This window comes from Lepidochelys kempii, chromosome 3, assembly GCF_965140285.1.
Source record: "Lepidochelys kempii isolate rLepKem1 chromosome 3, rLepKem1.hap1, whole genome shotgun sequence".
Taxonomy (NCBI): Eukaryota; Metazoa; Chordata; order Testudines; family Cheloniidae; genus Lepidochelys; species Lepidochelys kempii.
The window spans coordinates 127,282,422-127,298,329 of record NC_136382.1 but is presented as its reverse complement, the minus strand read 5'-3'; the positions used below and the strand labels follow the sequence as shown (position 1 = coordinate 127,298,329).

At 40.1% G+C, this 15,908-nt stretch overlaps 1 protein-coding gene across 6 annotated transcripts in view; it reads left to right on the top strand.

The window, feature by feature from the left end:
* The window catches only part of RPS6KA2 (ribosomal protein S6 kinase A2), a 476,226-nt gene that overhangs the window by 221,014 nt on the left and 239,304 nt on the right, over window positions 1-15,908 (top strand). For 2 of the 6 annotated variants that reach the window (XR_012158128.1, XM_073337898.1), the window contains exons 1-2: window positions 1,672-2,035; window positions 2,811-2,840. The exons of 3 other annotated variants lie outside the window; for them this stretch is intronic. Coding sequence is in view for 2 of the 3 variants with exons in the window: in XM_073337898.1 (XP_073193999.1) it covers window positions 1,937-2,035; window positions 2,811-2,840 (129 nt within the window). In the remaining variant the exon portion in view is untranslated. Of the gene's footprint in view, window positions 1-1,671; window positions 2,036-2,810; window positions 2,841-15,908 lie in introns of those variants that run through there. One more of the 6 variants, XM_073337902.1, reaches the window with a different exon arrangement.

The following is a 15,908-nucleotide window of genomic DNA, read 5'->3' as shown; positions in this document are numbered from 1 at the left end:
TTTGGAAAGATTGAGAAACACTGGTCTAGGACATGCCTTCTTCCAGGCACAGGGGGCTGGGTGGAAACAAGATAAGAGAAGGATATAAAAAGCATTATTAAGCTTTTGCAGCAGGTATGGAGCAATGCGGTTCGGGAAAGAAAAAACAAGATCAAAAAGTTAGGTGGAAACCTAAGTTCACCAGGACCTTGAAAGCAAGGGTGCAGAGTTCACATTTGATGTAGAAGATGAGAAGAAGCCAATGACAGGATCTGGAGGAGGAGGACACAGTCAGAGCAGCTGACAAGGTAGATGCTTTTCACAGCTACATAATTGATAGGAGTTGGGGTGGGGTGCAGGAAGATATAGGTGGGGAAGATAGGGCCTGTGTAAGCTGAGACCATAAACTCCGTGACATCTTAGGAAAATGGTCATGGTTGCTGTTGCAGTTATAGATAGGTTTGGTTGGTTGTTTTTTTACCCTTGCCACTAACCGATCAATAGAGCAGCCTGTGATAATCATGACACAGCCCCTGAAGGTGCCTGAAGAGACCCAGTAAGCAATTAACACAAAAAGTGTATTTCTCTTTAAGGCTGATCAGTTGCAGTGGTGCTGTCAGTTAGCCTCTGAGAACCTTCCCCAGTATGGTGGTGTCACTGTTGTCTCAGACCTTTTTTCAGTTGAGTCATTAATAAGTCCTCAGCGCTGTTCTCTTGCCATATAAGGACATAGGCGGAAAGGTATGTCTTGATGGTCTTTAGCAGTTGGAAAGGAAAGATAATTAAGGCCAAGGAGCCCAAGCTGTATGTGGCTGGCACAGAAATACTTTGGGTCTCAGAACCACATTGAGATGCAGTAGTTTTCTAAAGGAAATCTAAAAATAGGGAGGGAAAGCATAGGTCTGCATGTGTCCAGTATAATGAGTAACTCAGAATTACTGATTTAGTTGGGGATTGGCCCTGCTTTGAGCAGGGGGTTGGACTAGGTGACCTCCTAGTTGGAGGTCCCTTCCAACCCTGATATTCTATGATTTTATACTGTACAAAGAGCAAGGTTCCTATTCTGTATGTATGTATACATTCTTAACATTTGTAGACTCCCATCACAATATAATAATAATCACAATACTTAACCTTTATATAGTGCTTTATCTTTTCAAAGTGTTGTACAAACTACTATTTAAATGTAAAGCCTTTAGGTAATCTGTAATATCTGCGCTGTGTGCTGGAGTTTAATGTTGTTCAGGAAAAAATGTTTTAACTTCACACAGATAAAGGTAAAAAACGTAATCCACAGAATAAAATGAGCTTCAGACGCTACTATTTAGCAGTGGGCTCATGGTGTCTTTCAATCTTCTCTTAGGAGAATCTCTTTTACAATAGCTGGTTTCTTCTCAGATCTGGCCCATATTGTATATGGTAATTATAGCTCTGCTGAAATTCCAAGCTAAAAACAGAAATGCAGCATGTGCTTATTTTCCCCCTACAGTTCTCAAGCCAAGAGATTGGAAAAGACTGGCTGGGAGAACAGGAGTGCAAGCAATAGACACGTCTACTCTTTATTGCAAACCTGCTCTGCCTGGGAGTTGGTAGCTGTCATTTTCTGGTGCTTATTATGTATGCAGCAAAAGCTGATCTGATTGGATGTAGTAGGACCTAAGGCGAGGGAGCGAGGGAGTGGAAAGGGAGTTCTGCTTGCAGCACTGAAATGTAAACAGTGGAAAGAAAGACAGAGTAAAAAGCACTTATGCTCTGAGCAGCAAACAGCACACTGCAAGATTTGATGGCTCTTGTAATATACCTTCTGTGTATCTATCTGTACACGACTTGATGAATTAGCAAAGATACTTCTGATAATCTCTCTTCCGTGGATTTAATATAAGGGGCAACTGGGATGCACTAGCCTTCTTCGTCACTGCAGCTCCTCTCTGCTCTGCACTGTAGTTCAAACGGGGCAATGGAAATGAATATGAAGAAGTTCACAGTGCGTAGGTTCTTTTCAGTATATCTCCGCAAGAAGTCTCGGTCGAAGAGCTCAAGTTTAAGTAGATTTGAGGTAAATTTTTATTAAGTTCTTTATATGTGGCAAATACTCTTGTGTGCTTTTTATAGAGGTGGGGGATGGCTGCACTTGCTGATGTAATCAGCAGTTAAAGGTAATCTTCCTCTATAGGTGGTGGTGTTTGCAATGGTATTATTCAATATCACTAAGCTTTTTTTGTAATGCACTGTATATTGCAAAATATATTTGGCATGTTATTGAGGCTTATTTCACTGGCATAGCACGTGAGAAGGAAACCTGAATCAGGACATTATAAACTTGTTTGAAATAATTACAGATTCACCTAAATTAGCACAGACAGCACCAGAATCTATAGTAGCTGCCTGCTTTACTCTTCCTAACCCCACCCACAACTCAGTCTATTGCAATACTTGGTGTTCAATTATTTTTTTCATGGTTTGCGAAAGTGACTCACCGTTCTTTTATCCAGGATAGTAATTGCCCTTGCTTTGTCTTCCTATAGGCTCCCATCCTTGTCACATATTTGCATTCATCTTCTCTTCAGCCCATCCATCCTGGCATTTTTCTGTTACTGAAAAGGAGAAGTTGTTTGGGAAAATGTCAAAATAATCTATATAAAATGTGTTCACACTATCACCAAGTGAAATGCATTTTCAGTCAGAAAGAAGTATTAATGTATAAGAATGTTTGGATGGGGCAGGATCAGGATTTCTGTATTCCATCCATCACATCGTTTTTTGACCCTGTATCTGGATTTGGGAACAGTCAGTTTTATATATATAATTTTTTGTTCTCTTTGTCATTGCAGATGATCTGCTACCTCCCCATTAAAACAAAGGTATACAAGGCCTGATTCTCCCTTACTTGCATTTGTTTTTTCATAATTCCATTGACCTCAGTGAAGTTACTCTCAGTTTGTGCCAGTGTCCTGAGAGGAGGATCGGGTTCATACTGTGCAAATAAATTAAAAAAAATATATTTCCTTCATGTTATATCTAAGACATCAAATAGCTATTTGATGATAATGGTCTTGATATTGCATTGCTTAAGCAGGATATGATAAAGACTGAATTTAAATAGATTTTTTTTAACTATTTCCTGAAAAAATCGTATTGCTTGCCTAATTCTATTTCACCCATCAGATAGGAATACATCACAATAAAAAAACAAAACTCCACCAACTAATGTTGGCACCAATTGACATCCAGCCACGTTGATCCAAACCTCGTTGGCAGGGAAAATAAATTTCTCCTCCCTCAGCTTTGTGCCCAAATCATGGAAGTGCTAAATTAAAGAGATGTATCTTGCAACAGTCCATGAAAGTAATCAAATCCATGCTCCACCAGAGCAGATGCAAAGCCAGGTGCAAAGCTGTGGCTCTTCCACGAAGAAGTTCTACTCAGGGACTAACAAGAGCATCATGATTGATCATTAGTGCCTGGACAGAGCATAGCAGGAGATGACTTCTGAGGTGTCAGAGTCCCACCAGACCACTCGTGTTAACTATTTGTGTGACAATGCCATTGGTTCGTTACATTGGGAAGGAGCAGTTTCCACCATGCTAATAAACTAATCTGTTGGATAGTCTGACTCTGACTAGCACAACTCCTCTACATTTACAATAATTCAGATTCCTATTTTAAAAGAAGTCTTTAAAATTCTTTTGGACATAGTTATGAACAATAATTGCCTTTTAAACAAATTATTAGATTTTCTTTTAAATGTCTGGGATATTTTCTCTAAACTTGTTTTCTTGTACCAGGATTTACTGACTTTTAAATAATCTTGTTCAAGAACTATTGTAACCTATTTAAGTTACAAAGTATCACATCCACTCCCCACTTCCCTCCTTTATTTGGCAGTAATAACCCACTTTATGCAAAGTCACTCTGTATTATAATGCAACAGGGAACAGGGGGTTTTCAACCAGGAAGGGAAAAAAGTGATTTAAAAATCTGTTCTGCTATTTAAGTGTGAAAATCATCAGAGAAGTTCCGACTTAGTGGAAAAACCAAACACAAACACCAAGCCCCCTGTGTGAATCCCATCCCTTAGCACTTCTGCATATACACTCGTAATTGCAAGCTAATGAGTATTCATCAGCAAAATATAAAGAGCAAAGGAGGCTTGCTGGTAGTTGGATCGTTCAGAATAGGAGTATTCTCCTTCCAAATAGATACACTTATAAAGAGACAAAATATGAAGTCGGTACATAGAAATTTATCATGAACAAAAAATAAAATAAAGGCAGGGAACTTGGCGAAAATACACATAGCAATGTTTTGCTTAGTGGTTTGTTGCTAATGCACCTGGCAGAAACCATGTGTTGGTAGATCTGATTTGAAATTTATAGGAGGATCATTGTCTGTCTGTCTCCCTTTTACCCCTGTTTTGCTTCAAGTAATTTTATATCCTTAAATTACCACACTTGCTGTAATGTCTAAGATATATCTACTAGGTAAGGTTTTGCTGGTCATTTTATCTCCTCCCCCACCCCACCCCCCATTCTTGTGCTGTTACTGCTTGGTTTAACTCTAGTTGTACAAGATTCATAGCTCTGTAAATCAGAGGTATGGATGCAGAAGATGACTTTGCAAGTTGCAGACCAAAACTTGATCTTTGCTTAATGGCTGCAGTACACCAATATCACTTCTTTATCGGAGACATCCAAATCCATTGCCTCATTTACACTATTAGGTTTTTAACTTGTTCATGACTTAAGTTGTGCATGAGAAAGGTAGTGGAGACCAATACTATGGTAAATAAGGAACATGTTGGGGTTTGTGGGGTTTTTTTTTTTTTTTTTCTTATCCAAAATGTGCCCTTTATATTATTCTGGAGAAACTCAGCTAAAATTTGTAATTATGTTGTTACATATTTAGTTTTTAAGTTTTATACTATTTTTCAATATTTCTTAACTTTCATTTATATTTTGTGATGTAATATTATTCAACATGCAGGGTCAACTTCTGCCCTTGTACATGTGCACACAATTCCCATTGAAGTCCACTGAACACCCAGTGAAATCAAGGGGAATTGCAAATGTGGAACTGAAAGCAGAGTTTTGTTTATAGTTCTTACTGAGTGTCAATGAGCATAAATGTAAAACCACCAGGAGAAAGTGCACATGGCACAGATCTGCTAAAGACTTTGAGCCCCACTGGAATGTGTCTTGTGGCAGAGATGAAGATTCCTTGACTTATAAATAAAGGTTAAATATGACATTCTAATAAAACAATGCAGTAAAGATGCAACAAGCAAAGAATTTAATTATAATATTTATTCCAATGATGCAAAAGCCTTTCCCGCCTTTAAATGTTTCTGGAAACATGAGAATCTAAAACATTTACCAGGAAAGAACAACTGCCGATGTTCTCCATTTTTGTTATTTTCAGTTATTTTTAACTTTGTGTTTAGTCACACTAATATCTATGATCCATATTCTAGCCCTGTCTAGATCCTTGATATAATGTTGACCAAGGCTCCAAAGTGAGTCAGTACAACTCTTAGAGAAGACAGTCCTGGCTGATAGCTCTGTAGAGCTGTCATCTTGGGAAAGACCATGACCATCAGCAAAAAGATTTCCCCTGAATCTCTCCCCTCCATGGAAATCTGATTAATTTCTGCAGAGCCTGAGCAAGAGGATCATGATCTGTGGGGTAGGGCTCTTCATCTCTGCCATAAGACACCTTCCAGTGGGGCTCAAAGTCTTTAGCAAATCCATGCTGTGTGCACTTGGGAGGCTAGACCCAATAAAAATGATGTCTCCAACCTCTGAGAAGCTCTATTGGTCCAAGGCACAGTGTGCTCATGGAGTCCTGAGTCCCTTTCTAAATTGGGCCTGACCACTTCCAAGGTTAGTTGTGTCACTCCAGATACAAGTAATGTGAATCTTAATGGCTAATAGTCCCTCCCCCCAATAAACTCCTTCCACAGTAGAGAGCCAGGATTTGACCTAATATGAAGGCTGGGGGAGGGGGGGGGAGTGCAACTTAATCAGCCACCTTCATAGTCTCAGGTCATTAGTCCCAACTGTGGTTCCACTATCCTCATTCCTTTCTTTGATGAAGGACATTTCTTTTTCTGGTGATTGGAATATAATCAAGCCCTTGCGAGTTCTTCTCCAATTCCTATGTGCTGCTTTGCAAAGCCAGATCAGTACATCTTTGTGTCTTGGTATGTAAATCCTTGGAGCTATTGGATGGCTTCACGCGAAGTATTGTAACATCTTTGGAGCTGCAAAGATAATACAGTTATTGGGGCATATAAATACATAGATATAATTTCACATCTCACTAATGAACAGTAACACAAGGAGTTTGTAAGAAATAAAATTCCTTGCTGAGATCATTCAGCATGCAACAAGATTGTTTAAAATAGCAAATCAACAAATCACTTTTCTGAAAATGTTCCTGGATTAGACCTTTCAGCGTGTTCAGGGTCTCCATCTACACTTATTATTTTTATATCAACTTATTTTCAACATCCTCCTCCTTTTTCCTGACTGTAAGATTGTTCTCATGGTAATTAATACTTTTGTTGGGGGATTTTCAAATGTACAAATGGGGGGTGAGACCCCCAACTCCCATTGACTTTTTCAACGTTTAGCTGTTTTGGGGGTTTTTAGAGAGAAGGTGGGTGAAGTAATATCTTTTATTACACCAATTTCTGTTGGTGGAAGACACAAGCTTTCAGTCTTACACAGAGCTCTTCTTCGGGTCTGGGAAAGGTACTCAGAGAAGTGTCACAGCTAAATAGAAGGTGGACCAAACTGTTTAGCATAAGGAGTTATGCTGTAAGAGACCATTCAAGATGAAATGGACAGTTAACACCTCTGCACTCACAGGACAAAAAGCTTTTGACAGTCTCCTCCTTTGTGTTTGGTGTACAGTTTTCCTTTTAAAAAAAATCCATTTCCCATCCTTGAGCTCACTTGTAGGGCACATTGTAGTTACTTTATATCATCCCAATCAGAGGTCAGGTGGAATATATGCAATGACTGGTTGTACATTCACCGACTGGAATTTGATGTTGGACAGGTTCTGTAGAATTAAACAGGGATGAAACAATAGAAATTAACTAGGATTCTACAGAAATTATTCTAAAAACTACATAATTTAAAAGCATTAAACCAGTACATAGAATATAATCACGTCCCTTCATTTTTCATTTATAATGTTTAAAATTTTGTGGGAATTCTTCTGTGTTTACTACAAAAATTGAAAAACTTGGGTGAATACTGGTGAAAATTAACTGCACAATTTTCTAGGGAAATATTGGGGGATGGGAGGACAGGAAAAAAGGATCAAATAGATAAAAATAAGAGTTTTAAAACTAAAAGCAGTTTTATGCTGTGGTTTATTTCTACTGACAATGTACAATTCATGATACACACACGTACATGCATATGTGTATTTTCAACGACATTGCCTCACTTTAACAGACAACCTCGCATTTACACTTAGACTAATTTATTATTAGCGTAACCTTGCCAACAGAATAAGTAGATATGTTTATCATTCTATATTAAATTATATAAGAGTCTGTAGGACTTTTTCCATTAAGGATAGCACAATGCCTTTCTCTTCAAATTACATTGTATTTGCAGTGTCTCTAAATCAGTGGTTTTCAACCTTTTTTCATTTGCGGACCCCTTACAAAATTTTGAATGGAGGTGCGGATCCCTTTAGAAATCTTAGATATAGTCTATGGACCCTCAGGGGTTGGTGGACCACAGGTTGAAAACCACTGCTCTAAATAAATCTGTATCTAATTCATGAAGAGAAAGAAAGTAAATTGATCCAAAACTGAGGAAAAACAGCCAGTATCCCATTATATTGCAGTCTGCATATAATGTCCAAAGAAACACAGTAATCTTGATAAGACTGCTGCTTCTGTGCATCATCCATCAGGCTAAAATTTGAAATTGCTGCAACAAATCAGCTGGTTTATTATCTATGATGTCCAAAACGTTAGTAAAAAGCTACAATAATCTCTTTAAAATAAATTATCCCAGTACATGAGACAAAAACACTTCAAAGTCAGAATGTTTATGCAGATAAATAAGCTGATATGTTTGTTTCTCCACTTAGCAAGTTCAGATACACATTTTTTACACAAGAGCCTAGTTTGCATCCTGACTTTCAGGTAGTAAAAAAAATTAGTTCAATGAGATTGTTCAGTTCCTACAGTAGCTTCCTAGATGACTTTGTGTTCACACATCAAACATCCATATCAGACACATTGTCTCTCCAGAGACACAGCACTCAGAGAGTTTGGTATCTCAAGAAGCAGATGAAGTGATAGATGGGGAGAACCTGACATACAATGAACTTGGCCTGCTTGTTGTATTAAAAGACCTCAACCTCCCCAGGGTCAAGTCCTTCACCAGTTCAAAATTTGTTTACTTAGGTTTATTGAATGAAAATAAATAAGTATAAATACTCCTCAAATACAGCACTCCTGCTTCGTAAACACATCAGGGTGCCTGCTACCTGCAATTTTATTATCCTCCTTCTCCTCCCCCCCCCCCCCCGCATAGAAGATTTTTCCACTTTCGAGGAACTGATGAAACACTCATTATCTAAGCCTGAGTTAGACAACAGTTAGAGTTAAGCTAAGAGAGGTTGGGAGGGAGGAGGTGGTGGTGGGAAGGGTAGTTTTCTGATCTGAAATTTCCAATTTCAGAAGTAATACTTACAGAATATACTGATGTCAGATCCAGCTGTGACACCATGCAAAATGCAACTTCCAGCTGAGAAGTACTTAGCACACAGTGTCCATGGGCTTGGCAAGGGACAGGCTCGCTTTCTTCACATAGTAGGTTGCTGCTTGCACTTTGTGAGGATAGTAGCTCTAGTCTCAGCAGTGGTAAAATAGAGGACCCACAAAAGGCAAGTCCAGGGCCAGAAGAGGGAACTTAACACTGAAATGAACTAAACCAATTAGTTTTCAGGCCGCTGACTGGCAGACACAAAAGAAGTCAAGGATAGATTACTAATGTACTCTTTTATTAAATACAGTATTTCGGGGAAAGGAGAATATTGCTGTATTTAAAAGTTTCCAATTGCAAGTTGTGATGTGTGAAACTTTATAAATTATAACAAAACTCCGCACCAGGTAAAGCTTACCTGACTTCAGGTCTCATTATAAATGCAAAATAAAGTGCAGTTTGAATTTCTGGGGGGGAGGGAATGCTGTTTTTGTTTCTTTCTGGTTTTGACTGGCATAATCTTGCATTCTCGAGTTTCACTGTGTGGTTCAAGTTAATACAACCCTGAAATCAAACAGAGAGGTAAAGCCCATGAAACTTGGTAGTTTTGGGCTGAGTTTTACACAGTTACCCTCCAAAATTGTAAATCAACACAAGTTGGCTTGAAATGTGATGTTTGCTGAGATTTTTTCAGACAACCTGGGTGGTCGATTTTGAATGGAAACCATGCTCTACATGACTTCAGCCATCTGAAACTACAATAGACAAAAGTTGGCAGTTTCCAATGATTTTCGCTTTGAGCTGCTAGGTTCGTTGAAGCACAAAACTCAAAGTGAAACACTGTGGGTAGAAACACAGAGCAAAAAAGGCAAAAAGTTGGTAGAGGAGGCAAAATTTACTGAGTTTCACCTAGTTTTAGTGACTGTTAACGATTCTTTTCCAAGGTACTGTAGATGCCATAGAAACTGGGCTCATTTCCGCCACTGACTTACAGTGCCGTGGAAATGGTGTAGCATGGAGCCAGAATCCCAGTCAGAAGTTCCTGCTCATTTGAAACCTGAGCTGAGTCATGGGGGTGTAGGTCTGAGTCCTGATACAGCAGCAGGTGGGAGCTCAGGAATCTAGTGGGACCTGCAAGAGTTTCTGCTGCTCGAAAGAGTCAGGTTTCAAGGGGAGGGGAGAGGTTGACCTACAAGGCGTTTGAACTGTGGGATGGTGAGAAAACAGACAGAGCCATCAGGGGTTGTGGTGAATTGGGTATGGAAAGCTTGTTGTGTGGGTTAGGATTTTGGGTGAGTAGCAGAATGGGCAGGGGGCACTCTAGAGATATGCGGTAAGGCCACATTTTGAATTTGCTTTGGAACCATCTGAATATTGTTCCGTCCCCGAACTGACTGTCTGCTATGAATCAACTGTTCATGAAACAAATGTTCTGTTGTTTGGATGACATTTGAATTTTCTCCCAGCTATTGTCCTGGTCAAGTATACACATGGAGGCAGAATGCTAAAAGCAACAATGTACTATTCCCAGTGTCAGGGTCTACAAAGTAAACAGAGTTTAGTCAGATTAATGACATGGAAGAACCAAATCCTGATCTCTGAGGAGTGAAAATGTTCTCGGTGATGCACAGGTGCTTTGAAGAGTGAGTCCCCAAGAGCCTGATTTCTAAGAGGCTGAGCAGCCTCAGCTCCTGCTGACTTCCACAGGATTTATGGGTGCTCAGAACTTCTGAATCAGGCCACCAAAATTCTCCACATCAGTGTTCAGCAGGTTCAAATCCTTGAGCTTTATTTATGGGAGGAAAGGAGCAAGGCGAGAGAAATTCATTGGCCCATGGTTGCAGATAGCCACTGGAAAATGGGGACTCGCTCTGCCTCCCAAAAGCAGGGATGCTGAATCCCAGACCGTGACAGTCCACTGATCATCGGGAAGATAAATGAGTGATGCCAGCTAGAGAGCTGTATTCCTGTGAATGTGACACTGCAGAAGGGTTACAAAAAGCAAGGGCGAAAGGGCAAACTTCATCTCTTGCATATGGTGTGTACAGTGAGCCTTAGCTTTACAGCTCTCCAGGATTATAACAGCCATGGTTGTTCCAGTCAAGAATGGCAGGGAAGAGTGGGTGAGCAGAAGTGAGAGGAACAGAGAAATTAAAAGGAACAGATTATAAAAAGAGGGAGGGAAACAAAGGAGTGGCCTGTTTCTCATAAACCAGGTTAGTCAAAATGTTCTATTTTAAAACCATCACAAATTTTGTACTTTAAAAAACAAATTATGCTTTTAATCTGTTCATTGTAGATGTATTATCAAGGGATGGAAATTTTAATCCACAACTTTACACTTCCATAATTACTAAGGAGAAACACTATAAAAAGAGAAAAATCCAGGAATTTTCCCCTCCGAAGGGATAGCCCATCACCTGTCTCTGTTTGCCATGAGATTTTTTTAAAATGTTTTTGCCAACAATTACTCGAGTGAATTTTAACACTCAGGTTGGCCATCTTTATCCCAGAATCCGTGACAAGAAGTGGAAGATTGGACAAATGACCAGGGAAGAGTATAAAAATATTGCTCGAGGATGCAGGAGTGAAATCAGGAAGGCCAAATCACACCTGGAGTTGCAGCTAGCAAGAGATGTTAAGAGTAACAAGAAGGGTTTCTTCAGGTATGTTAGCAACAAGAAGAAAGTCAAGGAAAGTGTGGGCCCCTTACTGAATGAGGGAGGCAACCTAGTGACAGAGGATGTGGAAAAAGCTAATGTACTCAATGCTTTTTTTGCCTCTGTCTTCACGAACAAAGTCAGCTCCCAGACTGCTGCACTGCATGGGGAGGAGGTGACCAGCCCTCTGTGGAGAAAGAAGTGGTTCGGGACTCTTTAGAAAAGCTGGATGAGCACAAGTCCATGGGGCCGGATGCGCTGCATCCGAGAGTGCTAAAGGAGTTGTCGGATGTGATTGCAGAGCCATTGGCCATTATCTTTGAAAACTCATGGTGATCCGGGGAAGTCCCGGATGACTGGAAAAAGGCTAATGTAGTGCCCATCTTTAAAAAAGGGAAGAAGGAGGATCCTGGGAACTAGAGGCCAGTCAGCCTCACCTCAGTCCCTGGAAAAATCATGGAGCAGGTCCTCAAGGAATCAATCCTCAAGCACTTAGAGGAGAGGAAAGTGATCAGGAACAGTCAGCATGGATTCACCAAGGGCAAGTCATGCCTGACTAATCTAATTGCCTTCTCTGATGAGATAACTGGCTCTGTGGATGAGGGGAAAGTGATGGACGTGTTGTTCCTTGACTTTAGCAAAGCTTTTGACACGGTCTCCCACAGTATTCTTGCCAGCAAGTTAAAGAAATATGGGCTGGATGAATGCACTATAAGGTGGATAGAAAGCTGGCTAGATTGTCGGGCTCAACGGGTAGTGATCAATGGCTCCATGTCTAGTTGGCAGCCGGTATCAAGTGGAGTGCCCCAAGGGTCGGTCCTGGGGCCAGTTTTGTTCAATATCTTCATAAATGATCTGGAGGATGGTGTGGATTGCACCCTCAGCAAGTTTGCAGATGACACTAAACTGGGAGGAGTGGTAGATACGCTGGAGGGTAGGGATAGGATACAGAGGGCCCTAGACAAATTAGAGGATTGGGCCAAAAGAAATCTGATGAGGTTCAACAAGGACAAGTGCAGAGTCCTGCACTTAGGACGGAAGAATCCCATGCATGGCTACAGACTAGGGACCGAATGGCTCGGCAGCAGTTCTGCAGAAAAGGACCTAGGGGTTACAGTGGACGAGAAGCTGGATATGAATCAACAGTGTGCCCTTGTTGCCAAGAAGGCCAATGACATTTTGGGATGTATATGTAGGGGCATTGCCAGCAGATCGAGGAATGTGATCATTCCCCTCTATTCGACATTGGTAAGGCCTCATCTGGAGTACTGTGTCCAGTTTTGGGCTCCACACTACAAGAAGGATGTGGAAAAATTGGAAAGAGTCCAGCGGAGGACAACAAAAATGATTAGGGGACTGGAACACATGACTTATGAGGAGAGGCTGAGGGAACTGGGAAGAGAAGAATGAGGGGGGATTTGATAGCTGCTTTCAACTACCGGAAAGGGGGTTCCAAAGAGGATGGATCTAGACTGTTCTCAGTTGTAGCTGATGAGAGAACAAGGAGTAATGGTCTCGAGTTGCAGTGGGGGAGGTTTAGGTTGGATATCAGGCAAAACTTTTTCACTAGGAGGGTGGTGAAACACTAGAATGCATTACGTAGGGAGGTGGTGGAATCTCCTTCCTTAGATATTTTTAAGGTCAGGCTTGACAAAGCCCTGGCTGGGATGATTTAGTTGGGCATTGGTCCTGCTTTGAGCAGGGGGTTGGACTCGATGACCTCCTGAGGTCCCTTCCAACCCTGATATTCTATAAATGGGTGTCACATCTGAGGAATGGCTCTGTCTCTAGGCAGAGGGAAGGAAGGGCAGAGAATGAAATGTGAGTCATCACCATTTTCATGATTATCTTTCCACCAGTAATCAAAATGGTTAGATGTACCCTTGGTTTTTGAGAGAAGGAATACTGATATCTCTAGCTCAATGATGTGCAAAGCATAAGCTGATACACAGCAGACGGCAGTATTTTTAAAAGTTCAACCCTGGTCAATATTTCTTCTGGGAAATCTGAGCAGTTAAAGTAACTTTAGATCAGTATATCGTGTTTCAGAAATGATGGATCCTAAGAACACTTGACTGTGTTCTATCCAGGACTTCCATTTGGGAAAGGTAAATTCACTTCCTAGATTTTCAAGTATCGGGCATTGTGAATGCTGCCTGAAATAAATTCAGTCCCACCAAACAATATAGGCCAAATCATGGTTGCTTCAGCACAGGCGAGCTGAGAGGAAAGCAAGCCCAGGGAGTATTTCTCTGTCTTGCACAGAAAGAAACTAGAGCTGACTGTAGCAATAGCAGCCGGAGGGAGAGGGGCGTGTCTGGATGGAGCCCTGTCTGCACTGGGAGGAGGGGGAGAGGGAAGGAAGAATTGTTTACACCTGTTATACAGGTGTAACAAGTTCCACTGTCTGGCGCTTTTCCCCCCAGTGCATCTGGAGATATTATCTGAGTAAAGTGGCATTTAGGTTTTTCACAGATATCTAGAGAATGTGGGGAACACCATTGGTGCTGTGTGAGGAAAAAATTTCAAAGTTTTGTAGGGTTACTTCAATTCTACAGAAGTTTTGCAAAGGCAGAGAGAAAAATGTTCTCTACAATAACTTTTTGGATGACCCAGCTGTCCAAAGGAGCCTTCTTTTGTAGCTGCTCTGTGTGCAGAATTGCCACTGACTTCACAAAACCAGAGCTTGTTTGGGGTTTAAAAAAAGTCTGAAGTCACCACAGACACCATCACCTTTTCTCAGTCTTTGATCACAGGAAACAGTGATTCCTTTCTAGCTTTGGCAACAGTTAGTATGGTGGTTCCTTGCTAAAATCAATTTGTATTTAATATAGTACTCAACCAACTGTCTTATTTTCAGCTGTGAGTTAATGTCTAAAAATTGTTAATCCTTATTACATTCAGGTGCTAAAGATGGAATCCGCCACCAAACCCTAAACTAGTGAAGAGAGACAGTCTAAACTTACACTCAAAAATCAAATGTCAGTGCAAAGTTATCCACTCACAGCTAGTTTCACCATGCCTCTGCTTTAGAAGGTTTTTTTTTATACTTTGTCTACTTTTAAGTTTCCAAAACTGGTCTACAGACAGAAGAAGAGGTTTCCCTCTCAAGGCAGTGTTGTTATGCACAAACTGGCAAGAATCAAAAAGCTACACAACTTTGAAACTCTTCAGACACAGAAAATTATAAGATTACACGTTTCTATTTGGGCTCTCCTATGTAGATTTTTTTTTTTATCACACTCATGACTGTGGTATCTAAATTTCCACCTATTTTTAATTAAGTCTTAAACAGTTAAGGACAAACACTGTTCAAAACATTGGACTTTCCTTTTTGAGGAGATTCAAGGAAATTACATAATACAGAAATAAGAGCCAATTTACTATTGTATTTACAGTACCTCACTTTATGCCTGTTTCACCAGATATCACACATGACATCTGAAGTCCCTTCTAGCCCTACATTTCTATGATTTTATTACTACAAAAGGTGCAAGAATCTGGTAAAAATGAAATAGGAGCATCTCCATCTGAGAGAGGTGTATTCCTTTGCACTAGACTTGTGCAAAATGTTTGCAAGTGAACTGGAAAACTTCAAAGTTTGAGGAGGTTTTTATATTTCAGTTACATGAAAATTAGTCATATTTTGAAACAATCTTGGTTTTTAAACGGATGAGGCCACTTTTGAGTGAAAATAAGTGATTCCTTTTTCCAACAAATTATTTGATTCTTTTCAACATATGTTAAAAAAAAAGTTTCACAACTTTTTGAAACAACATAGACAAAATTTCACATCTGGACATATAACTATGAAAAGTTAAAGTGTTGTGAAATAGCCTTGACTAAGTCATAAATATTTTTTCCATGAAAAATATTCATTTTTTTCAGATCATTAAAAACTTAGCAATGTTTTTTGGACAGAGCAATTACTGTGGAAGCTATTAAATCCCCAAGGCAAAGCATGAAAGATTTACATTGTTGATTTTAAAAGTGTTGTTCACTTGCTATCTCAGACATCTTCAGATCAAAGTTTGTCTTGTACACATACCATGGGAAAGGAGGTGTGCCCAGTTGAGAGACTACGCGGAGTTGCATCCTACAGAATCACTAAACATGGCCTCTAGCCACATTCTCTTTGTAATTAAAGGTGGAGAACAAAGTTGATCAGTTGTAGGGTGTGTGGATATTATTTGGCTGGTGAACCAAAACAAAGTTCTACTTATCTGTCAAGGAAGTTAGCCATACAAGCAAATATTATGGAGGTGTTCCTTTATATCTCCTAACAGTATTTCTGACAGTTTGCATATAAATTATCTGAGGCTTTTGGGCTCCTGGCAAATTGCTAGTTCAGCTCTCTGCTCTGCATCACAAGGTATGACTCCTGGCTCTTTGTTCTTTTAAGAAGTCCCAATCAGAGTACTGATTTTGATGATTGTCAGGGTTGACAAATGCCAGGAGATTCGAGGGATCCATTGGTCTCTTTCTCTAATGTGCTACCACTATGAGAAGAACTCAAACCTTGAACATATTTAGT